Source organism: Nomascus leucogenys, chromosome 14, assembly GCF_006542625.1.
Source record: "Nomascus leucogenys isolate Asia chromosome 14, Asia_NLE_v1, whole genome shotgun sequence".
In the NCBI taxonomy this organism is placed as follows: domain Eukaryota; kingdom Metazoa; phylum Chordata; class Mammalia; order Primates; family Hylobatidae; genus Nomascus; species Nomascus leucogenys.
The window spans coordinates 84,702,115-84,723,700 of NC_044394.1; the positions used below are offsets into that span (position 1 = coordinate 84,702,115).

The 21,586-nt window shown below is 63.4% G+C and overlaps 3 protein-coding genes across 20 annotated transcripts; 2 read left to right on the plus strand and 1 right to left on the minus strand.

The window, feature by feature from the left end:
• The first annotated feature begins 702 nt into the window (after window positions 1-702).
• Window positions 703-9,512, plus strand: DUS1L (dihydrouridine synthase 1 like). 3 transcript variants are annotated; one of them, XM_030828035.1, is made up of 14 exons: window positions 703-1,120; window positions 2,274-2,520; window positions 3,099-3,207; window positions 3,815-3,865; window positions 4,360-4,472; window positions 5,433-5,515; window positions 5,702-5,805; window positions 6,044-6,188; window positions 6,436-6,532; window positions 6,614-6,696; window positions 7,288-7,433; window positions 8,581-8,618; window positions 8,978-9,053; window positions 9,139-9,512. In XM_030828035.1, the coding sequence occupies exons 2-14, from the start codon at window positions 2,284-2,286 to the stop codon at window positions 9,276-9,278; spliced, it is 1,422 nt and encodes a 473-aa protein (XP_030683895.1). In that variant the 5' UTR covers window positions 703-1,120; window positions 2,274-2,283; the 3' UTR covers window positions 9,279-9,512. The 3 variants fall into 3 exon arrangements, with proteins under 3 accessions (XP_030683895.1, XP_030683894.1, XP_030683896.1); XM_030828034.1 differs by lacking the exon at window positions 703-1,120 and adding an exon at window positions 1,423-1,692; XM_030828036.1 differs by lacking the exon at window positions 703-1,120 and adding an exon at window positions 1,423-1,692 and having other exon boundaries at window positions 8,986-9,053.
• Window positions 9,513-9,921: 409 nt separating this feature from the next.
• On the minus strand, window positions 9,922-15,539 carry GPS1 (G protein pathway suppressor 1). 15 transcript variants are annotated; one of them, XM_030828033.1, is made up of 13 exons: window positions 15,420-15,539; window positions 14,018-14,110; window positions 13,334-13,515; window positions 12,572-12,872; window positions 12,405-12,482; window positions 12,159-12,219; window positions 11,567-11,652; window positions 11,297-11,391; window positions 11,003-11,108; window positions 10,843-10,923; window positions 10,627-10,764; window positions 10,419-10,553; window positions 9,922-10,342 (listed from the first exon to the last, which is right to left on the minus strand). In XM_030828033.1, exons 1-13 carry the CDS (start codon window positions 15,450-15,452, stop codon window positions 10,268-10,270), a joined length of 1,464 nt encoding a protein of 487 aa, XP_030683893.1. In that variant the 5' UTR covers window positions 15,453-15,539; the 3' UTR covers window positions 9,922-10,267. The 15 variants fall into 15 exon arrangements, with proteins under 15 accessions (XP_030683893.1, XP_030683889.1, XP_030683888.1 ...); XM_030828029.1 differs by having other exon boundaries at window positions 12,159-12,216; window positions 15,420-15,533; XM_030828028.1 differs by having other exon boundaries at window positions 12,159-12,216; window positions 12,572-12,884; window positions 15,420-15,533.
• A 39-nt stretch (window positions 15,540-15,578) lies between these two features.
• Window positions 15,579-19,763, plus strand: RFNG (RFNG O-fucosylpeptide 3-beta-N-acetylglucosaminyltransferase). Of its 2 annotated transcripts, XM_030828038.1 has the most exons (8): window positions 15,579-15,884; window positions 16,042-16,090; window positions 16,620-16,722; window positions 16,829-16,982; window positions 17,363-17,451; window positions 17,527-17,692; window positions 18,251-18,336; window positions 18,858-19,763. In XM_030828038.1, exons 1-8 carry the CDS (start codon window positions 15,618-15,620, stop codon window positions 18,937-18,939), a joined length of 996 nt encoding a protein of 331 aa, XP_030683898.1. In that variant the 5' UTR covers window positions 15,579-15,617; the 3' UTR covers window positions 18,940-19,763. The 2 variants fall into 2 exon arrangements, with proteins under 2 accessions (XP_030683898.1, XP_030683897.1); XM_030828037.1 differs by lacking the exon at window positions 18,858-19,763 and having other exon boundaries at window positions 15,601-15,884; window positions 17,527-18,336.
• The last annotated feature ends 1,823 nt before the right edge of the window (window positions 19,764-21,586 follow it).

Sequence of the window (21,586 nt, forward strand, 5' to 3'; positions counted from 1 at the left end):
ACTGATTTATAGGTACAAGAAGCTCAGCACCTCACAAACAGGTTGAATCCAAACAAAAACACCGCCAGGCGTGTCCTAGACAAACCGCTGACAACCAAAGATAAAGAGGAAAGTCTTGAAATGGGGATGAGGGTGGAGAACCCCACACACAGGGGAGCAACGGTAAAAATAATCTCTGGCCTCTCACAGAAGACAATGGGAACTGTTCTGTCCCCCAACCAACTACCCAGCAACCTCGAATCTACTTCCGGTTTCTAAGAATTTACCCATTCTAGATATTCCATATTAAGTGGAATCACTTATATGGAATTCATCCTTTTGTGGAAAGTCATTTATAAAGATAAAAATGTCAATCTTGAATTCTATAGCTAGCAAAAAAAAAATCCTTTAAAAACAAGGGTAAAATAGAGATATTTCTTTTTTTTTTTTTTTTTTTTTTTTTGAGAGGGAGTTTGACTCTGTCACCCAGGCTGGAGTGCAGTGGTACGATCTCAGCTCACTGCAACCTCCGCCCCCCAGGTTCAAGTGATTCTCCTGCCTCAGCCTCCCGAGTAGCTGGGACTACAGGCACGCACCACCACGCCTGGCTAATTTTGTATTTTTAGTAGAGACAAGGTTTCACCATGTTGGCCAGGCTGGTCTTGAACTCCTGGTCTCAATGTGCGCCACCGCGCCCAGCCTTCTGATGAGCCTTTTCAAAGGAGTCAACCAGATATGCATCTATCTCAGGGAGCAGAGGGTGACTGAATAGAGCGGGAGGCAAGTTTGCCCTGAGCAGCTTCCAGCCTGAGTTTTCCTTAGTGATTCTGGGGTCCCGAGAGATTTCACATGTTTTATGTACTGAAAGTCCTGGTTCAACTTCTGGCTTCGCTCTCAGATATGGAAAGCTCTGACAAAGCTTCTTTTTACATCTGTTGGGCCTCAAATGCCTCCAGTTTAAAATAACCTTCACATCCACTCTGGGGTTCCGAGTGGGTCCCCACAGCTCGAAATAACCCAAGGAGAGTCCACGGGGTGGAGGAAAGTCGATCGAAGGCTGGCGGCCGCGGAAACCCAGGGCGGGCAAGGAAGGTCCCTGGAGGTTGATTTTCCGCAACGGAGCGGCTTTCAGAGGCGGTAGGTGAGTGGGTTCGAGGCAGGGCTCTGGGGCCGCTTTAGGAGAGAACGGGATGAAGCCCCAAATCCGAACTTGGGGGCTGGGCAGCGCAGGGCCTCAGCGCCCACCGTCTACCCGCGGCCCGGGGCTTATGTGCGCCTCAGCGAGGCCCAATTCCCACACGGCTGGCGCCTCGTTTCCAGCGAGCTGTCGGTGAGTCCAGCGAGTCCCGACCCCTCTCTAGCCACGGCCTGATGGGCACGGCGGTGACCTCGGCCTCTGGTCTCCGACCCCGCGCCGCGACCTCTCGTCGCCGGTCCCCTCGGAGACGGGCGCAGTTTCCGGGGGACGCGTTTCCCGCCGCACCGTGGGCCGCCCGGACCGCGCAGGACGGGGCACCTTCCGGTGGCGGCGCGGAGCCCTGGGCCCGGCTGCGGCCCGGCGGCGGCCCCGGCACGGTGCGGGAGTTCGCGGCGGCCCGGGAGCGGCTGGGGCCCCGGGCGGCGTCGAGACCGGAGCGAGGCGGGCCCGGGACACCGGCACCCAGCGCCCTCGGAGCCAAAGGCGTGCGGCGGACACGGCGGGGCCCTCGCGCGGTAAGGAGGCGGAGGCGTGTGGGCTCCTGTCACTTCACATCGCAAACGCTGCCCGCCGCATGGCTCCGGCCGAGTCTCGCGAGGGGCGCCGCTGTGGCGTTTCGGGCCAGCCGGGCCGCCTGGCCGGGTGCGGAGAAGGAAGCTCTGCCCTTCCCCCTGGCCCGGCGCGGAGCCGATTCTCCCGGGAAGGGGCCGGGGGTCCTCGCAGGGTCCGGCCGCGGCGTGGCCCTTCCGGGGTCCTAACTTCACCGCAGGGCGGCCTGCTCAGGGCCAGGCCCGCGGGGACGCTTGTGTCACGGTTTCTTTCCCCTTGACGCCAGTCCTACCAGGCCGACAGCGAGTGCCGCTCCCCAGGGAGGGTCAAGTCCCAGGGGTCCAGCGGCTCCCCCGAAGGTCCACTAGGAGGTGGCGGCACTGGAGTGGCCTTTCTCCAGCCTGCACCGACCCCCGCCTTTAGTGCCCCCGCGCGTGACCCAGCGGTGGTACTGGAGTGGCCTTAGAAGAGCGACCGCTGCCTCTGAGTTGAGTCTTAAGCCCCTCGTTGGGCCTGGCTGAAACCCGGGTCTGCGCCTTTCCCCCAGCCTGGAGACGATGCCAAAGCTGCAGGGCTTCGAGTTCTGGAGCCGCACTCTGCGAGGGGCCCGCCACGTGGTGGCCCCCATGGTGGACCAGAGCGAGCTGGCCTGGAGGTTGCTGAGCCGGCGCCATGGGGCACAGCTCTGCTACACGCCCATGTTGCATGCCCAGGTCTTTGTCCGCGACGCCAACTACCGGAAGGAGAACCTGTACTGCGAGGTGTGCCCCGAGGACCGGCCCCTCATCGTGCAGGTGCGCAGGAGGGGCTGTGGCTGCGGCCGCGGTTGGGTCCCCAGGCATTCCAGGAAAAACCCTTCCCTCTGTGGCGGGACATCACTTTCAGCCTTTCCAGAGACAGCTCAATTCCAGGAGAAGAGGGAGAAGGTGGCACCAGGCATGTAGAGTCCACGTAGCCACAGCAGTGATTCCTGTGGGGCCAGGGCTGCCAGGTGCACCTCCCAGAATCCAACCCCATTCTCTAGGAGCTGGCCCAGGCAGCCTGGGTGCTGTGAGGTTCGAAGCCCTGCTGGGGCCTCTGGATTGCTGCCTCTCACACTCACACTCCCTCTTCAGAACCAGTAGAGATGGCTGTCCTCTTCAGAAGTCAGTGATTGTGGCTTCTGCCACAGTTCAAAGAAAATCTGTAAATCCGGGTGGTTTGGGGACTCCTCCCGGCTTTGTCATATCGTAAGCCTCTGCAGGACAGAGCACCCTCCTGCAGTGAACCTGGGCCCACACCCTCATGGAGTCACACGGGACCTCTGGTAGGGCTGGGCAGCAAGGGACTAGCGCCGGGCTGGGCCCATGGCTGACTCCCGCATCTTCTCCAGTTCTGTGCCAATGACCCGGAGGTGTTTGTTCAGGCGGCTCTCCTGGCTCAGGATTACTGTGATGCCATTGACCTGAACTTGGGCTGCCCACAGATGATAGCCAAGAGAGGTGAGCTCCATGTGGAGCATGGGGGCACCCGGGGCAGGGGCCAGAGCCAGCTCAGTGCAGCCCCAGGTGTGGTGAGCTTGGAGGGCGGCAGGCCCTGCCTCTGTCGTGACAGTAGCTCGGGCTGGAGCCAGTCGTCCTCTGTGCTCTGCCTCTGGAGGGAGGCTGTCCTCAGGCCTTGGGGGCTGGGGGCCGAGCCCTACTGGCTCTCTCTTCCTTCAGGGAGTTCCCTCTGCATAAACATGATTGCTGATACGGGGTCCCCATCACCCCCTTGCACTGCTGTGTGTGGGGCTGAGCCTGATACCTCACCGGGCCCCTGAGGAGGCGTTACTTAGTTCCAGACCGTGCGGGGTGGGGGTTCCATTCAGCACCTTCTGAGCTTAGGCAGCTGGGCAAATAGAGCCCCTGAGTCTGATGCCCACAAACCACTGCTCTGACTGTCCCACTGCCCCAACTGGAGACACTGCTGGTTCTGGGGACCTGTGTCCCGCCTGGCAGGGCAGCTCCTGGCCTGCATGGATGCAGGAGAGGGTGCAGAGGGGGTACAAGGCCTCGGCCCCACCAGCCTTAACACAGGTGCCAGCCAGGCCATGCTTGCTCTTTGCAGGTCACTATGGCGCCTTCCTGCAGGACGAGTGGGACCTGCTCCAAAGAATGAGTGAGTTGGCTGGGTGGGCGGTGAAGGACCCCCAGAGACCCTCAAGAGGGACACATGGGCACTGTCCACTTCGTTGGGGCTCAGGAGAGGACAGGCGTTGGCAGGAGTTCTCAGCATCACCCTGGGGCTTCCTGCCCACAGCAGCCTCTCTGCTGGAAGGAGGTGGCTGTGAAGTTGCCTGTCCTGCGCCACCCACCCCTTAAAACCAGACAGTTTGTGCCAGGGCAGAGTCCTTGCTTGGGCCCAGCCCCAGATGTCCTGGGAGACAGAGCCGGCCTTGGCCCTGCTTGTTTGAACTTGGGAGGGCCGGGGGAATGGCGGAGGGAGCCTGCCCAGCTCCCTGAGGGAGACACCCAGATGGTGGTCCGGGCTGCCTCCCAGCCTCCCGGCAAAGCTGCCTGGACTCCGCTGTCTGCAGGGTCCTGGGCTCTGGGGTTTGGCCGCTAAAGTGGGAACACCATGACACCTTCAGAAGCTGCCTCTCTTCTCCCCAGTTTTGCTGGCCCACGAGAAACTCTCTGTTCCTGTCACGTGCAAAATCCGTGTCTTCCCAGAGATTGACAAGACCGTGAGGTACGCCCAGATGCTGGAGAAGGCTGGCTGCCAGGTGAGCTCTGGGCTTGCGGGGGTGTCATGGGCCTCAGCTGGGCCTTTGCGCAGAGGACACAGCTGAGGCTCTTCCTGTGTCCAGACACCGTGCACCGTTGGCCTCATGGGGGCAGTGGCCCTCCTGACTGGCCTGTCCCCACTGGGCTCTGAGTGCCACCACCCCAAGCCCAGGCCTCTACAACAGAAACTGCTTTCCTGGCTCCAGGGTTTTGTCCCTGTGGAGAGAGTAATGTCGGCGTCTCTGACATGTTCCTAGTGTCACAGAGGCCGGCAGGGCCTCCTTTGGGGGTACTCAGCATCTAGTCTCCCTAGAGGGTCAGGAAGGGGCCACCAGGCTGTCGGCAGAGCTGCTCCCCTGCCTGTGTCCCCTGCACACTGAGCCTGGCCTGGCGCAGGCCTGGATGGGCTGCTGTCTCCAGGGGTGCCCCTCAAGACAATCACCTTCTGAAGGCGGACAGCAACCTTGGTGACCCGGGAATGAGCTTGCACAGGGGCTGCTGGGCCCAGGCCCCACTTTCCCCCACACGAGCCTGGAGTCAACCTGGAGCCAGTCCCTCCCACACCTTTGGCCTTGGGCAGTGGGGACGCTGCCACTTCCCGGCCTGGCTCTTGTGTGGGCCTGGGCAGCACATGCAGCCTGAGGTTCCCACAGAGTGCAGAGGCCTTGGGGCAGGCCCCAGACGGCCATTCCTCAGCCCTGCGTCAGGAGCTGAGATGGTGAGGGAAAGGTCCCTGGAGTCGGGCATGGGGCACAGGGCTTGGAGGGGCGGAGGGGGCTCGGAGGGGTGGAGTGGGGGTGGAGGGGGTGTGGATGGGCACAGGGGGCTCTGAGGGGCGGAGGGGGCACAGAGAGGGTTCAGAGGGGTGGAGTAGGGGCGGAGGGGGCGTGGAGGGGCGGAGGGGGCTCTGAGGGGCGGAGGGGGCTTGGAGGGGTCAAGCGACCACTGGTCTGTCCTAGTTGCTGACGGTGCATGGACGCACCAAGGAGCAGAAGGGGCCCCTGTCGGGTGCGGCATCCTGGGAGCACATCAAGGCCGTGCGGTGAGTGGACGTGGGCGGTGGGTGACACAGCCCTCAGTCCTTGGGGCTTTGCTGGGGGTCCCAGCTCTACACCTCAGGGTGCTCGGCACACCTGACGCCCGTGACCACCGAGGGGGCCACGGCTGGGGGCAGCATCACCTGGGTGCTGTCCCAGGAGGGTGGAAAGAGGCATTTCTCTGCCAACAGGAAGGCTGTGGCCATCCCTGTGTTTGCTAACGGGAACATCCAGTGCCTGCAGGACGTGGAGCGCTGCCTCCAGGACACGGGTGTACAGGGCGTCATGAGCGCAGGTGGGCAGGGCCTGGGACAGCAGCCGGGGCCCCATGCACACGGCCTGATACCACCACCCAGGTCGGTGCGTCCACTGCCTACTGCCCTCCCCACGGTGCTGTTCGCAGATGGTGTTCATCAATCCCAGTCTGTCCCTTGTGAGGTGGCACAGAAGGGTGTCCTGAATGTCCCAGGCTTTCCTGTGCCGTCCACCTGGAACAATCCACGAGGTGTCCTTCCCCGCTCCTCCTCCCACAGAGGGCAACCTACACAACCCCGCCCTGTTCGAGGGCCGGAGCCCTGCCGTGTGGGAGCTGGCCGAGGAGTATCTGGACATCGTGCGGGAGCACCCCTGCCCGCTGTCCTACGTCCGGGCCCACCTCTTCAAGCTGTGGCACCACACGTGAGTTGCCCCCTAAGGCAGAAGCCACGTTGGAGGGCTGCCCAGGCAGATACCGTCAGAGCCCACCTGGGGCATTTTGCAGGTTTTGTCAAAACAACTTGCTGCTAAGTCAGGTCTTGAGGGGCTGGGGTGACTTAGGAGTGGAGTTGGGCAGGAAGAGACACAGGTCCCTGTGTGCCCAGTGCTCAGCCTGGGGCCTGATGGTGGAGCCAGGAGCCCAGCCTGTGTGACAGGGCCTCTGTCTCAGGCTGCAGGTGCACCAGGAGCTGCGAGAGGAGCTGGCCAAGGTGAAGACCCTGGAGGGCATCGCTGCCGTGAGCCAGGAGCTGAAGCTGCGGTGTCAGGCAGGCGCTGGGGCTGGTGGGAGCCCGGCCTTACAGGGGGTGAGGGGCTGGGGCCATGACCAGGGCCTTGGGGTTTTGCAGGAAGAGATCTCCAGGCAGGAGGGAGCGAAGCCCACCGGCGACTTGCCCTTCCACTGGATCTGCCAGCCCTACATCCGGCCAGGGTGAGAGCCCAGCCAGCCCTGGGCGGGCATGTGCACCAAGGTGTGGGCTCCACCCTGTGCCCACAGTGCTGGCCTGCCCTGCTTGTCCTCAGCCATTATGGTCAGTTAGCTCCTGCCCGAGGGAAAGGAGGAGGGAGGCTTTGGCTCCGAGCAGCACACACCTTCCACGTGCCCCTCGGTGTCCTTGGTGGAGGGTGCTGGTGGCTCAGCTGTGTCCTCCCTCAGTGGACGCTCGGATTTTAAATCTTTTCTTCCATAAGATACTTCTCTGAGCTCCTCTGATCCTGGTGGATTTGCCCGTGGGTCAAGAGGTTGACCCCAGCTTCCTCTGGGTTCTAAGAGGTGAGGCCATCTGTGGCCATAGCTCTGCCTGGAGCTGGTGGCTCAGAGCTTGGGGCTGCCCAAGCTGCGGACTCCATCTCAGAGGCCCCAGACTCCCTAGTGGCCACTCCTGAGCGGGCTGCCCATGCTCCTCACGGCCGCCTGGCCCCTCCTTAACCTGGGGCCTCACCCGGACTCAGACCCGTGTGGATGTGGCTGCTGGGCCCCTCTCATGGTGTTCTTGGGCTCTGCCCACTACCCTCCCCTCAGGCCCAGGGAGGGGAGCAAGGAGAAGGCGGGTGCTCGCAGCAAGCGGGCCCTGGAGGAGGAGGAATGTGGCACGGAGGTCCTGTCCAAGAACAAGCAAAAGAAGCAGCTGAGGAACCCCCACAAGACCTTCGACCCCTCTCTGAAGCGTAGGTGCTGCTTCCGTTGATGGGCCCGAGAGCGCCTCTTCATCACCCCCATCCTCCCTGTTGCCAGTAACAGGAACCCAGACTCGTGGTCAACAAGGCTCAAGGCCCAGAGCTGGAAGCAGATGCCTGGAGGGCTTGGTGGAGTGGTCAGCCAGACTTGGGGTCTGAGCACGGGGACCCTGTGCAGGCCGCAGCCCGTGCATGTGGGACATGGGCTTAGTGAGTCAGATGAGGCTGTGGGACAAGCCCTTCAGCCAGGTGCCACCCAGGTGGCCACTGAGGGGCTCGTCTACAGCTCAGGGCCTCGGGTCCCTGCAGCTGTCCCTGCCTAGCCTCACACAGGACGCCTGAGCAGCGGAGGCTGGGGTCCCCGGGAGTGTGTGCAGGGGTCTTGTTGCTGGGCCAAAGGCATAGGATGAGGCTGCTCACTCCTCTCCTCTTAGCCACCGGTGGCAAGGCCTCAGCCCAGTGCTGTCTCCCCTGAGACCCCTGGTGGCCGCCATATCCTGGGCCAGCCCATCTGGCCCCTCAACAGGTGGCAGCCTCCCAGGAGATCTCTGACAGCTTCACAAGCTGCAGGGGAGACCAGCGATAACCCTGAAACCTTCCCATGTAACCCCCAGGGCGCTAGCCAGTCCAAGAGCAGCTGCCACATCAGCCTGGTGCCAGCAGTCCCTGCCTGCCACACTGCCCCCACCAGGCCACTGCGTGAGGCAGCTGGGAGAGGCAGGAAGTGGGGCTTCAGGCTGAATTCTTGATTTGACCCTTCTTGGCCCTTTTGCTTGGGAGACCTGGAACTGAAGGTCATGGAACCCCCCCTTGGACTCTGTGGGCAGGAAAACCGCTCCCCTTGTCCCTGCCTGGGAGTGGGACAGATAAGGCTGCTCGTCCTGCTGGGGCCCCCAGCCCACCTGCTTCCTATCCGTTTCCTGCAGGATGGTGCTCCCTGCATCCCCTCACCCATCGCTCACGGAAGGAAAAGCAGACGTGGCCAGCCTGCATCCTCTGCCCTCCCCGAGCCTCCTGGCCTGGCTGGCCACAGCTGGCATGGACGCCATCAGCAGGCTCCGTGCAGGTGGACGGGGCAGCCCCCACAGCCAGGCCACCCCGGCCCTCACTCACCAGCACCCTTTTGTTCTTTTCCTAGCAAAATATGCCAAGTGTGACCAGTGTGGAAACCCAAAGGTGAGTGGGTCCCGGCTGTGTGCCAAGGCCTCAGCTCTGGGGGTGGGCAGGGTGGTCTCTGCACTGCTTGGGGTGGCAGGTCTGGTGCCCGCCCAGCTGGGTTTGCAACGTGGCCCAAGGTGGCATGGATGCCTCAGGACGGCCCCCTGCTTCCAGCCAAGCCCCTGCCCAGGCCTGGAATGGGAATGAGTGGGTGGGCTGGGGTGAGGGAGAGGCACCTGGCTTGGGAGCAGTTCCCAGGGTTGCATCCAGGCCGTGGGCATCTGGCAGAGGCTTCCCCAGTGGGGCTGCTCCCCTGCTGGCCGGCCTGGCTCCGGGAGTGGTGCTGGCCACAGGCTCCCGAGCTTTTCTGTGCCCAGGGCAACAGATGTGTGTTCAGCCTGTGCCGCGGCTGCTGCAAGAAGCGAGCCTCCAAAGAGACTGCAGACTGCCCAGGTGAGGGCGCCTGCCACCTGCCCCGCAGCAGGCAAACAGACCCCTCCGCCTCCTGACCCCCGACTCCTCTCACTCGCTCTGCCAGGTCACGGATTGCTTTTTAAAACCAAATTGGAGAAGTCTCTGGCCTGGAAAGAGGCCCAGCCTGAGTTGCAGGAGCCTCAGCCGGCAGCGCCCGGAACACCAGGTGGCTTCTCCGAAGTCATGAGCAGTGCCCTGGCCTGAAGGCCCAGAACGCCCACCCCCAGGACTGCTGCTGGAGCCTGGACACGTCCTACTTAAGGAAATGCCTTTTACTCAGGGAATCTCCTGCTACTTCATGTGGAAAGACACGCCCATGTCCCCCTTCGGCCCACTCTGGGGGCCTGGAAATGCTGCAGTGGGAGCAGGCCCCAGGCTGGACCTGCCCTGTCCTCAGCATGCGTGTGCAAAAGTGAACAATAAATCATTTCAAAGATGCGAGAGCCCATGGCCTGTGACCACCGCCCCCTCAGACCCAGGGAGGCACGCGCCGGGGCAGGTGCAGTTGGGGCCAGTGGGGGCTTCTGAACGACAAGCTAAGTCTAAATGAAGGCAGCATCTGGAGAGACGAAAGTGGGGGCTTAGGTCCCCTCCCCACCTCCCCTAAGTGCTTCCATAGGCAAGTGGCCAGAGCCTCCGGGAGCTTCCTGATGCCTCACAGCCTTGGAAGCACCGCCTGCGAGGCCACAGTGGCTGCTGCTGGGGGCTGTTGAGTCCGAGGGCCAGGCTGCTCATTTCTCTCACCAGGCCCTGCCTCCAAGCCCAGCCCCAGGGAGACAGCCCTCAGGAACCCAAGGCCACCCAGGGGTGACCAGAGCCTGCACAGCAGGAAAGAACAGCCAAGAGCAACGCTGAGTCTGCTCTTTAATGGACACCACCCACTTGTCTGCACCTGACTGAGGCGGGAACAGGAGGGGTCTGGGAAATGGTGCCGCTGGGCCTGGGTGCCGCACAGTCTGCTCCCTGGGGACAGAAACCCACAGGGTTGAGCCCCCTGCAGGCCTCTCCTTGCAGGAAGGGCCACAACTAGCAGCCGCCTGCCACCTCAGCCCCAGCAAGGGCACGCAGGCTGGGTGGCACCCGGTGGCCAGGCCCCTTAGCTGGGCCGCAGGCAGCACTGAGCCGCCTGGAGGTCAGGAGGTCCGTGGAGGTGGGGAGCGGGTGCAGATGTCCTGGAGGCCAAAGTCCACCCCTCACATGTTAGTGCTCATCCGGGACTGGCTGTTGGCTGGAGTCAGCTCCCCCTGGCTCCCTTCTCTGGGCGGGGACTGCAGGGGAGACAAGGAGCAGCTCAGCCGCCAGGCCCCACACGCCGTGCACCTGCCCACTCTGACGCCAGCCCACCTTGACATGGATCTGGTTGCGCAGCACAGCTGCCCGCAACATCATGGCCTTGGCGCGGCGCTGGAACTCCTTGCCCATCAACAGAGACTTCTCAAAGGTAGTGCTGCGCTGATCCACGTCCCGGGCGTACAGGATCTGTGCAGGCACAGGCTCAGCGGGGCCCAGGCTCACCGCCAGCTGCCCCCACCGCCCCACAGCCCACAGCTACCTTGCTGTGTGAGTCCACACGGGCACTGATCAGCCCCTCCAGTATTAGCTGCGTCAGCTCATCCTCCAGGGCAGCCACCGTGGTGTTGAAGGCTGCCGCCATCCTATGCATGTCGGCTGACACGTAGGGGCTGAAATACTGCAGGGCAGAGGGAAGTCAGCTCCACAGCCCCCCGTATGCCCGCTCGCAGTGCGCCAGCCTGACCCCCACGCTTACCTGGATGAGGGCACGGTTGCGAATCTGGGTGTATAGGGTCCTGACATGGGGGGCCAGATACATGTCCAGGAGCAGGTTGTCCTGGGGAAGGGGCTGGTCAGGACCAGGACAAGAGGCCAGGCAGGGCCCCACCTCACCCCCACCCCAGGCGGGGCCCCACCTTCATCTCATCCAGCATCTTGAGACATGAGGCGTACTTGGACTCGTAGAATTTGAAAATGATGTCTCGGACCTGTGGCTCCAGCTCCAAGAACAACTTGAAGGAGCTGGTGAGGCAGACCCCTCAGAGCTCTGTCCTCTGCCTGCCCCTCCCTCCAAGTGGCTAGTAGGACACCAGTCCCCAGACAAACACTTGAGAAAATGGTGGGGCCAGGGGGCCAGGACACGCAAGGCCAAAGCAGCAGACGTGGAGGGATGGGGACTGGCTTCAGGGCTGCAGGACCAGGGCACCTACCTGCTGGAGATGACATTGCGCTGCAGCTCCTGCCGGTCAAAGGTAGCCAAGGCGCACAGGCCGCCGTAGATGGCCACGTTGCTGGGGGACAGCAGCTGAGAAGCAGAGACCCGGCGTCACAGGCAGTGAAGGGCCAGGCCACCCCTGCCTGCCCATCACCCGCTCGAAGAATGCCTAAGACCCCATTTGTGAGAGACCTCACCCTCCTACAGAAGCAGCCCGACCCATGAGCCCATGCTCTGCCTCCCAAGTCCCCAGAGGGCTCCTCACCTCAGGGAAGTCACAGTGATCAAAGGAAGCCAGCAGGAGGCACTTGGCAGCCTGCTTGTACTTCCTGGCGGCCAGCTCTGCCAAGCCTAGTGGAAGGAGCCGGGGGGAGAGGGGGTGAGACCCCAGAGCCTGGGGAAGCCGCTAACGCCTGGAGACCAGGGAGAACGCGACCACCAGCTGGCTCGCTGGCCTCTCCTGCCCCGGGAGCTGTTCCTCAGCGCTGGGGACAGATATTCTAGTCGTGGGTGGGAACAGCCCCACCAATGCTGAGCAGGCTCCCTGAAGCCAGGCGTGCAGGAAAGCCTTAGGTGCCAGCACGACTGCAAAGGACACCCCGGTTCAGAGCAGCTCGGGCCGGCAGACCTGCCTCAGGCCCACAATCACAGCAGCCAGATCCTGACCACACGTCACCCACTGGCTTCCCTGGGGCAGACTTTGGGCACCACCTACACCTGCACATGTGCCCACAACATCCTGCGCCCTGCCAGGGAAGGTTTCCCTGGCTGAGGCGGGGACCAGCCTACTGCCCTGGGCTGGGAGGACTCAGCAATGTGGGAAGGTGGGGCCAGCTGGGCGTGACCCAGGCCCTCACCTGCAGCACACTTGAGCTTGGTAAGGATGGCCTGGGTCTGGCTGTCACGCTCTCCTCGCTGCTGTAGGAGGAAGCCACATGCGTGAGGCCCACGCCCCACATTTCCTAGAGCTCGATGCCCAGCCCCCAGACCGAGAGGGGGTGAAGGCAGATTCAGATTTGGGGGAGAATGAGGTAGGGGAGGATAGGAGGGGCCAGCAGTGGTCAGGAATCCTGGGGCAAGGTCTCTGAGGAGATGGCCCGTACCTCAGCAATCTCTGGGGTGGACTCAGCCTTGCTGACATAGCTGAGCACATGAGACCAATTCTGCAAGTAGACGCTGACCTGGTGGGTGAGGGGGCAGGGCCAAGTGAGCCTGGGCGCCCCAATGGCCTAGCCACGCTGCCCACCCCCACCCGCCGAGGCAGGCTGACCTTGATGACATTGAGGCACATGTTGATGACGTGTTTGGCGCTGGTGCAGTAGTCCCGGGCCCGGGAGTAGCACTTGAGGGCGTTGCTGAGGTCCCCACAGTCCAGGTAGTGGTCGCCCAGGTCATCGTGACCGCGCCGGATGCTCTCCTTGATGGAGTTGCCCTTGTAGTTCTTCAGGTCTGTGTCCAGCTTCTCCAGCTTCAGCAGGGCCTTCTTCCGCGTGGCCTCCACCCAGGCCGTGTCCAGGGGTGGGGGCTCCACGCCGCTCTCAGGGATGGCGTCGGGTGCATTCTGCAGCTCCCTGAGAGAGGACCTGGCCATCAGGATGGCGACGGTCACGGGGGCCAGGGAGGAGGGGAGGAAGCCACCAATCTCAGGCTGCCCTCAAAGGCCCAACCGGCACACAGGTGGGCACCTCCCACTGGCCTCAAACCCCACCTCCAGGGACCAGTCTGCACCAGGGCCACAGAGATAACTGCTGCCCCAGGAGCCTACAGCCAGGTGGGGAAACCAGCAGGGAGGTGGCCCCTGAGCCACAATCTCCAACAGCTCCCCTTGGAATCAAAGCCCTGTGTGCACATGCACAGGAGAAGCCACACGCACACAGGGCACTTCCACTGCTGGCCAAACGAGAGCGAGAGCTCTACCCACCCGATTTCCCAGAACAGGGGTGGGAGTTACAGGGCACAGGAAGGGGGCCCAGTCCCAGGCACCTGCTCCCTTGGTGGCCTCTGCTTCCTCTCACCAAGCCCCTGGCCTCACCTGGTGGCCTCTGAGAGCTTGCGGTGGATCTCCTCGTACATGTCCACATTAAAGGTTCTCTGCACGAAGGAGAGCGCCATCTTCAGGGCCTCCACCCGCAGCGTGGGGCAGTGATCAGCAATGAACTGCAGCCGTTCGATGCGCATCAGACCGCTGTAGCTGGCCGCATACTGCTCCAGATCCTGGAAGCAGGCGCAGACAAGGGTCAGGCAGGATGTGAGGCAGGACCCTGGCCCCAGGCCCTGAGGGTCAGGAGTTGGGGCCCAACTGTCCCAGCCAGAATGTCGCCCTGGGCCCATAACAGGAACTGGGCATGGGGGTGCGAGACTGACTGCTGTCCCAGGCGCTGCAGAGACCGCTGGGGTGGGCCTGGGGGAGGAGCCTCGGGAGTGGGACCCTGCACTGGAGGGCTTTCAGGGATAGACACCCACTAGCAACTGCTGGTCACTAGGCTGAGCGGGGAGGGGACCTGCCCTGGCTTCTCCATGAGCAGCGTCTGAAGCTGGGCTACAAGCCTCATGTGAGTGTGCAATCAGAAACGCTGATGGTTTCAGGGTCAGAGAAAGACGACAGAGATCACTGAGAAAGATCATTCTACCTGCTGTGCAGGCTGCAGTGGGGAGTCTGCCCTGGACCCCTCAGCAGGACTGAGACACCCAAGGTCCCCCCCACTGGGCTCCGTACCAGGCTGGGGTTCTCCACCACGTAGTTGACGTCGGGTGCATTCTGCGGGTCTTCCTGGGGGTCCACGTCGATCTGCATGGGCTCCACGGCCCCCTGCAACATGGGCCAGGCACCTGGCACTTCGTCCTGGGGACTGCCCCAGGAGGGCGAGAGACCCGCACTGTTCTCTGAGGTCAGCTCTGCCGGAGATCTTCCAGGCCAATCGGACCACACTCCCGCCGCTGCTGTCCCCCAGGTGTGCCCTCCCAGTCACCCTCACCCCCACCCAGGCTCCTGTGCCACCACATCGGGGAGGGATCTCCTCAAAAGACTCTAAAGCGTAGAAGCAGAAACCCCTGGCCTGATTCTAGCCGCTCATCTCTGAAAGCCAGAAAGCAGACAGGGGACAACCAACTACACAGGGGCCTCTGAGGGCCCCTACACGTTCCCAGCCACCATCCTGATGTAGTTTCCTCCAAGCCACGGAGAAGAACGGGACGCCACCTCAACCCCAGGAGGCAGGAGGACCAGCCCCCGGAATCTGTCCTGAGCAGCGGAGCAGCAATACTGGGCTGAGAGTCACGCCACGGGGTTGGCAGAAGGGGAAAAGAGTCATCTCAGGGAGCCTCATGGCCCCCAGCTGGGAGACGCAGAGGAGCCAGGACCTCGGCTTAAAACAAAGCAGGCTGGAAAAGCCGCCGTGCCAGGCACCCGCCGGACCCGTGGGCCTCCCGCGCTCCTTCTGGAAAAGCACCAAGAGCTCGGCTCCCTCCGCAGGCCCCGGGCCCACCGGGGCTCCCTCCCCTCCTGCGCTTGGCACTGCGTCCCTGTCCTCGGCCAGCAGAGCAGCAGGGGCCCAGCCACAGCAGGGGCGGCCGGGGCCCTGCTCCCCCCTCCCTCGCTCGGGGGTCCCTGTCCTGGAAGGTACCTCGTAGAGCAGCGTACAGGCCGACAGGCTGGCGCTCAGGCTGAAGTCCCCGGCCGTGCCGGGCAGGACGAGGTCTGACCTACTGCTGTGAGGGGTGCAGTACAGATCTGTCACTGACGAGGAGGCCGAGCTGGGGGCCGAGCTATCCCTCATTCTGTCCTGACTTTCTGCACCCCCCGACCCTGACACAGAGCTGGCTGGCTGCTGAAGGGAGAAAGAGCGTTAGCGTCGAGGCGGCCGGGAACCTCTCCCGTGAGCTGCTGGGAGGGGAGGCGGGGCGGGCGCGGCCCGGCGGCCCCCGGTCGCAGCGCGCAGCCACGGCGGAGACGCGCCCTCGGCCCTGCAGCCCCCGACGCGCGCTGCCCGCGGAGGCCCGGCACGGAGCGTGCCCGGCCGACTCCTGGCGCAGGCCCCACGCCCCTGCTCAACCTCAGCCCGGCCCCAGTGGCAGGGGGCGCGGGGGCGCGGAGGCCTGGCGCGGCCTCGGCTCGTTACCTGCAAGTTAAACACCTGAACCGGCAGCGGCATCTTGCACCCACCCCGCCGCGGCGTGCCGTCCACTTCCGGGGCAGCAGAGTCGTCGCTTCCGGGGCGCGGGGCGGGGCGGGGCCGCTGCGTTCTTAAAGGGGCCGCCGCCCACCCAAGGCTCCTGCCAGGTTCTCCGCTCCCGGCGCCGGGGGTCCCGGCGGCCGCATGAGCCGCGCGCGTGGGGCGCTGTGCCGGGCCTGCCTCGCGCTGGCCGCGGCCCTGGCCGCGCTGCTGTTACTGCCGCTGCCGCTGCCCCGCGCGCCCGCCCCGGCCCGGACCCCCGCCCCGGCTCCGCGCGCGCCCCCGTCCCGGCCCGCCGCCCCCAGCCTGCGGCCCGACGACGTCTTCATCGCCGTCAAGACCACCCGGAAGAACCACGGGCCGCGCCTGCGGCTGTTGCTGCGCACCTGGATCTCCCGAGCCCGCCGGCAGGTGCGCCGGACCCCGACCCCGACGGCGAGCCCCACGCCCACCCGCCCCGGCTCCCAGGGTCTAGGCCCGGCCCAGGCCCCCGGAGGCTCCGCGCGGGGCCGGTCGGTCCCCGGCCTGGGCAGCGCCCCCGAAGCCTCATAGATTGTTTCTCTCCCAGACGTTTATCTTCACCGACGGGGACGACCCTGAGCTCGAGCTCCAGGGCGGTGAGTGTCTCCCCGCCCCGGCGCCCGCGGGACCTGCCCCCCGAGCCCTCCTCGCTCCGAAGCCACGGTCCCTTCGCTGCTGTGGGTGCCCCTCTCTGCCCAGGCTCCCGAGGCCCGGGGAGGCCCCGACGCTGCCCAGGTCACGCGGCCTGCGGAGGGCCCCCCCTGCCAGCCAAGCTCTGCTCCCCACCAGCCTCTCACACTGGCCGCTTCCCGGGGCGTGGGGCTAGTGCCACGTTCCCTGAAGAAGCGCCAGCAGGGAATCCGCCTTTCCAGGCCAGATCAGGGCGAGCTGCCTCCGTCCTGTTTCCACTTAAGAGATCCCAACTGATGGCCGCCTGCTTCAGCCTCGGGGGCACCAGCAGGGTCAGCGCGTGAGGTCTAGGGCTGTGGTTGGACCCAGGCAAGGTGTCCAGGCGTGTCAGACAGCCACGTTGTGCCCTGGCCCTTGGGGGCAGGTGGGGCACAGGCCTTACCCCAACCCCAGTGCCAGCCTCTACGTCCGTACTTCCCTGTCTCTGACTCGCAGGCGGCCGTGTCATCAACACCAACTGCTCGGCCGTGCGCACCCGTCAGGCCCTCTGCTGCAAGATGTCCGTGGAGTACGACAAGTTCATTGAGTCCGGTCGCAAGTACGCGGCGCTGACCCGACCCGCAGAGAGCCCAGAGCCAAGCTGGGTGGGGGCCTCCTGTCCAGCCGTGCCAGGCCCTCGTGCCCAGGACTCCCCTCGCCCACAGGTGGTTCTGCCACGTGGATGATGACAATTATGTGAACCCCAGGAGCCTCCTGCACCTGCTCTCCAGCTTCTCACCCAGCCAGGACGTCTACCTGGGGCGGCCCAGCCTGGACCACCCCATCGAGGCCACCGAGAGGGTCCAGGGTGGCAGAACTGTGAGTGCCGGAGCAGACTCCTTCCTTGACACCAGCCCAGGAGGCACAGCAGAGGGCGTGGAAAGCTGGCTTGAGAAGGGCATAGGGTTGGGGGCCCAAGCAGATCCACCCAGGTGGTTTGCATGTGGTGTTTCAGGAGCAGGCCACGAGGCCCTCACCGTACTGGGCAGAGAGGGGGTGTCTGGGCCAGGTGGGGAGGGTCTGGAGGCCACGGGTCAATGGCCTGCAGAAGCCTTCGGTCCTTCTTGCCCCAGGAAGCTTCTGTTACCTGGGTAGGATCTCCTAAGGGGCAGCTTAAGAAAGATGCCTGGGGAGTCCCATGAAGAGTCAGGGGTGAGAAGCCCCGTCCTGGGCAGCTCTGACCAGCACCCCATCCTCAGGTGACCACGGTCAAGTTCTGGTTTGCTACTGGTGGGGCCGGGTTCTGTCTCAGCAGAGGCCTTGCCCTCAAGATGAGCCCATGGGCCAGGTGAGTGGGGGTCCAGCTGCCTGGGCTGGGAGGTGGAGGCTGAGACCTGAAGGGTGCTGACCGGCCTCCCCGCAGCCTGGGCAGCTTCATGAGCACGGCTGAGCAGGTGCGGCTGCCGGATGACTGCACAGTGGGCTACATCGTGGAGGGGCTCCTGGGCGCCCGCCTGCTGCACAGCCCCCTCTTCCACTCTCACCTGGAGAACCTGCAGAGGCTGCCGCCGGACACCCTGCTCCAGCAGGTACAGGCGCCACTCTGGGTGCCTCTGCCACGTGGGCTTTGCCCCACCCCAACTCCCCCAGGGGCCCCACTGCCCCAGCCCGATGCCTGGCTGAGCAGGCAGGTGGGACTTGCGTGTGGCTGGGGGTGGACCCTGGACAGGCCCCTTGGCCTGCTGGACACAGGGTCCTCAGGTACAATGGGGTATGGTGTCTGGGGCAGAGGGACGAGGGGAAAAGCACAGTTCTCGGGCCAGGGAGGCCCCATGCCAGCTGGGCAGTGGGTGTGGTCTGTATGGTGATGGTGAGTCGGAGCAGGTCGCATCATGTGGAGCAGGCAGGGAATGAGGGTCAGCTTCGCTCTGGAGATTTCAGATCCCTACCTCCTGTCCCCCAGGCTCTGCCTGAGGTGTCCCCCTACTCAGCTCATGCCACGCTTCAATGCTGTTCCCAAGCCCGGCCTCCCCGAGGACTTGGGGAGAAGAGGGTGGGCAAAGGGGCTCTAGCAGGGCTGCTGGCCAGGGGGAGGCGTGGCCCGAGACCAGACCAGGCCACACTCTGCCCACACCGTTCCCGCCCAGGTTACCTTGAGCTATGGGGGTCCTGAGAACCCACATAACGTGGTGAATGTGGCTGGAGGCTTCAGCCTGCATCAGGACCCCACACGGTGAGTGGGTAGTAGTGTGGGCAGGCCCTCAGGCATCAGCACGCCCACCCACAGCCTTGACCCCCACTGCTGCCTCCACCCATGGCCCTGCCCCTCACTTCTCCTGCCACCCACGGCCCTGACCCCCACTTCTCCCGCCACCCAAGGCCCTGACCCCCACTTCTCCCTCCACCCACGGCCCTGACCCCCACTTCCTCCACCCACGCCCTGACCCCCACTTCCCCCACCCCCACTTCTCCTCCACCCACAGGACTGACCCCCACTGCTCCTCCACCCACAGCCCTGACCCCCACTTCCTCCACCCACAGCCCTGACCCCCACTTCTCCCTCCACCCACAGCACTGACCCCCACTTCTCCCCCCACCCACGCCCTGACCCCCACTTCTCCCCCCACCCACGGCCCTGACCCCCACTTCTCCCGCCACCCATGGCCCTGACCCCCACTTTTCCTGCCACCCACGGCCCTGACCCCCACTTCTCCCGCCACCCACGGCCCTGACCCCCACTTCTTCCTTCCTCAGGTTTAAGTCTATCCACTGCCTTCTCTACCCAGACACGGACTGGTGTCCCAGGCAGAAGCAGGGCGCCCCGACCTCTCGGTGACACCAACCACCCCTGACCCAGGGCTGCCTGGCTCTGTCCCAGGTGCGGGGAGCCAGAGCCCCCTATGGCCTCAGTGGGCTCCCTCAGGTGCCATGGCCACACCAGTGAGATGCAGGCACCTGGCAGACCCTCTAGCTAGCCTGCAGCCCTCCTCTCCCAGCCCCTGGTGGGCTGCGGTGATGGGTGTTTTGGGAGAACAAAGACAGCCAGGCTGATGGCCAAGGCCGCAGTGCCCCTCTCCCCGACCCAGCCACAGGGTTGATCCCACGGGAACAGGCTTCCACCCCAGCACTTGAACACCTGGGAAGGAGCTGCCATCCAGGCTCCATTACCTATTGCTGAAGGCGGGTGCTAGGCTGGCTAGGTGCCGAGGAGCAGGCTCCAGGCCAAGGTCCTGGCCCAGCCACGGCCGTTGCAAGGGCTTAGCCTGGCAGGCTTTGTGGGGGATGCTGCCCTCTCTGCTGCAGGCTGGATGCACGGCCGGGCACCACAGTAGGACTCAGGCCCGAGAAGGTCATGCTCTCAGCCAGAGCTTTGCTCTCAGTTCAGGCACCTCATTCGGAGGCCTCTTGACTGGGACCACAGAGATGTTTTCTCCGCTCTGACTTGTGGCTCAGGGCTACTTTCTGGGTCGTGCTCCTGCCCCACTGTGCCTGGGCCCATAAACAACAGGAGCCTTTTGTTCCACTGACCTGCCCATCCCAGCAGACCCACCTCCCCGCCTGGTGCCTTCCATGGAGGGAAATGGGACAGGGGCTGTCATCTCCCCTCTGCCTTCTGCTTTGCTGTTGCCGAGCACGAGTAAAGCCTCTATTCTTACTTCACATGGCTCCTGTCTTAGTCACCCACCAGCCCAGCTCTCCTCGGGTCCCTGCCGTGTCCCCCTTCTACCCCAGGAAGGCTCTGTCCCAGGCAGGGCTATATCGTTGCTGTCCTGCCCACCCAGCCTTGAACCCACCAGACTCTTCTTTGAAAGCCAAAATCTCCAGCAGAGGTGGTGTGCGAGGGTCCTGCCAGGAGGAATGGACACTGGATGCTGCCCTGAGAGGCCACCTTCCTGAGCATCGTGCTTACCTCCTCCCGTGTGTTGTGTGGAGCCAGGTGCACGTGGGTGTGTATGAGGGTGGGTGTGCATGGGCGTGTACATGAGGCTGAGCAGACACATTGAGAGCAGGTGTGTACGTGCATATAGGTGAGTATCCACCCGTGTGTGCATCTGTGTGCATCAGTGGGTGTGTGCGTGGCAGTGTCTGCGTGCGTGGGTGTGTGCACTCATGCATGGGTGTGTGGAGGGCAGAGAGGAGGCACCCACATAACCCGCGTGGAGTTTGCTGGTTTCTGTCTCGTTTGTGCTCAGCCTGGAGTAGAAGGCACCCCGAGGAGACTTGAGGTTAATCATGACCGGGTGCTCAGCCAACAGCCCAGGCCCCTGGCTTTGTCCACTGCAGGCTCTGGGCTGGGAGAGGAATTTTGGGGCTCAGAACAAGTGTCGGGTGAATTTCAGCAAGTCTGAAACCTGCATTTCGACAGAAATGAGAGAAAAGCGAATTCTTGAAAGTTGCTGCAGAATTGTAGACACCCCAAGAGAAGGCATCCCCTGCGTCCCCTTTGTCCGCGGTGGGCGTCTGCCCGTGTGGTCTCGGGGCCTCACGCTGGCTCTCCCCGATGCACGGTCTGGGTGTTGCGCCTTCCTCTGACCTCATGTGGATCTCCCTCCCTCCCAGGCCTGTGCCACATGGGCCTGGTGTCCTTCGAGTGTGGGGAACGTGGACTAGAGTGCATTCACGCCCCAGAAAGGGTGTCTAGGGACAAAGTGTCCCCAGTGGGTTGTTTCCAGGGCGTGAGGCTCTAGCAAATCTTGGTGGACACGCGCTTTCCGGAAGAGTCCAGCTTGCAGCTCCTCTGAGAAAATAATGTATCCATTTTACCTCACCTCTGTCAACACTAGTCTTAAAACCTAAAGCATTTTATTGTTGTCTAACTGAAAGGAGATGGTCATTCGTGTTTAAGCCACACTCTGAGGTTGCACAGTGCCTGGTCCGGGAGGTCACCCTGTCTCATCCTGTCCATTTTTTTTGGCCTAAGTTCAGGTCCACAAGGTCCTGAGGCTTTTCTCCTAAGTGACCAGTTACGGTGCTCCCTTTTGTATTGTTGGGTTATGTTTATAAACATTTCAAACCAGCAGTTTTCCACTTTGATTCAAATAACCATTCCCAGGCAGGCCAGTCCCAGGCTCGATGTTCTGGCAGGAGACTCTGGCCGTCCCACCCCAAGTCCCTGCTGAACCCAGTTGGCTCCAGCTGCAGAGAGACAGCATGGGCGAGGGTGAGGAGAGAACCAGGGGTGGCCACCCCTCTGGAGGAAACAGGGCTTGGAGGAGGCAGGGGGGCTCCAGGGGGCTGGCCTGGTGAGAAGAAACCAGCCAGGGTCCCATAGGCAGGTGCTGTTAGGCCCACAAGGCAGCGACGTGGTAACAGGCACAGGTCACATGGAGTGTGTCACGGCACCTGATGAGACAGTGTCCACACTCAGTGGACACCTCCCTTCAGCCCTAGGAGCTTCGAACAACACAGGAAACCACAAGCTCCAACACATCCAGAGAGCACCTCCCGACAGCAAGAGAACACACGCTCTCCTCGAGCGCACG

What these genes read in the sequence shown, in the direction of transcription:
- DUS1L (XM_030828035.1), top strand. Translation starts at nt 2,284, where the DNA reads ATGCCAAAGCTGCAGGGCTTCGAGTTCTGGAGCCGCACTCTGCGAGGG. An exon ending in ACAGATGATAGCCAAGAGAG is followed by an intron (nt 3,208 to 3,814) that starts GTGAGCTCCATG and finishes TGCTCTTTGCAG; the next exon opens with GTCACTATGGCGCCTTCCTG. An exon ending in CTTCGACCCCTCTCTGAAGC is followed by an intron (nt 7,434 to 8,580) that starts GTAGGTGCTGCT and finishes TTCTTTTCCTAG; the next exon opens with CAAAATATGCCAAGTGTGAC.
- GPS1 (XM_030828017.1), bottom strand. Translation starts at nt 15,077, where the DNA reads ATGAGGGATAGCTCGGCCCCCAGCTCGGCCTCCTCGTCAGTGACAGAT. An exon ending in CCTGTACGCTGCTCTACGAG is followed by an intron (nt 14,111 to 14,924) that starts GTACCTTCCAGG and finishes CCCATGTTGCAG; the next exon opens with GGGGCCGTGGAGCCCATGCA. An exon ending in TGGTGGAGAACCCCAGCCTG is followed by an intron (nt 13,516 to 14,017) that starts GTACGGAGCCCA and finishes GCCTGCTTCCAG; the next exon opens with GATCTGGAGCAGTATGCGGC.
- RFNG (XM_030828037.1), top strand. Translation starts at nt 15,618, where the DNA reads ATGAGCCGCGCGCGTGGGGCGCTGTGCCGGGCCTGCCTCGCGCTGGCC. An exon ending in TGAGCTCGAGCTCCAGGGCG is followed by an intron (nt 16,091 to 16,619) that starts GTGAGTGTCTCC and finishes TCTGACTCGCAG; the next exon opens with GCGGCCGTGTCATCAACACC. An exon ending in AAGATGAGCCCATGGGCCAG is followed by an intron (nt 17,452 to 17,526) that starts GTGAGTGGGGGT and finishes GCCTCCCCGCAG; the next exon opens with CCTGGGCAGCTTCATGAGCA.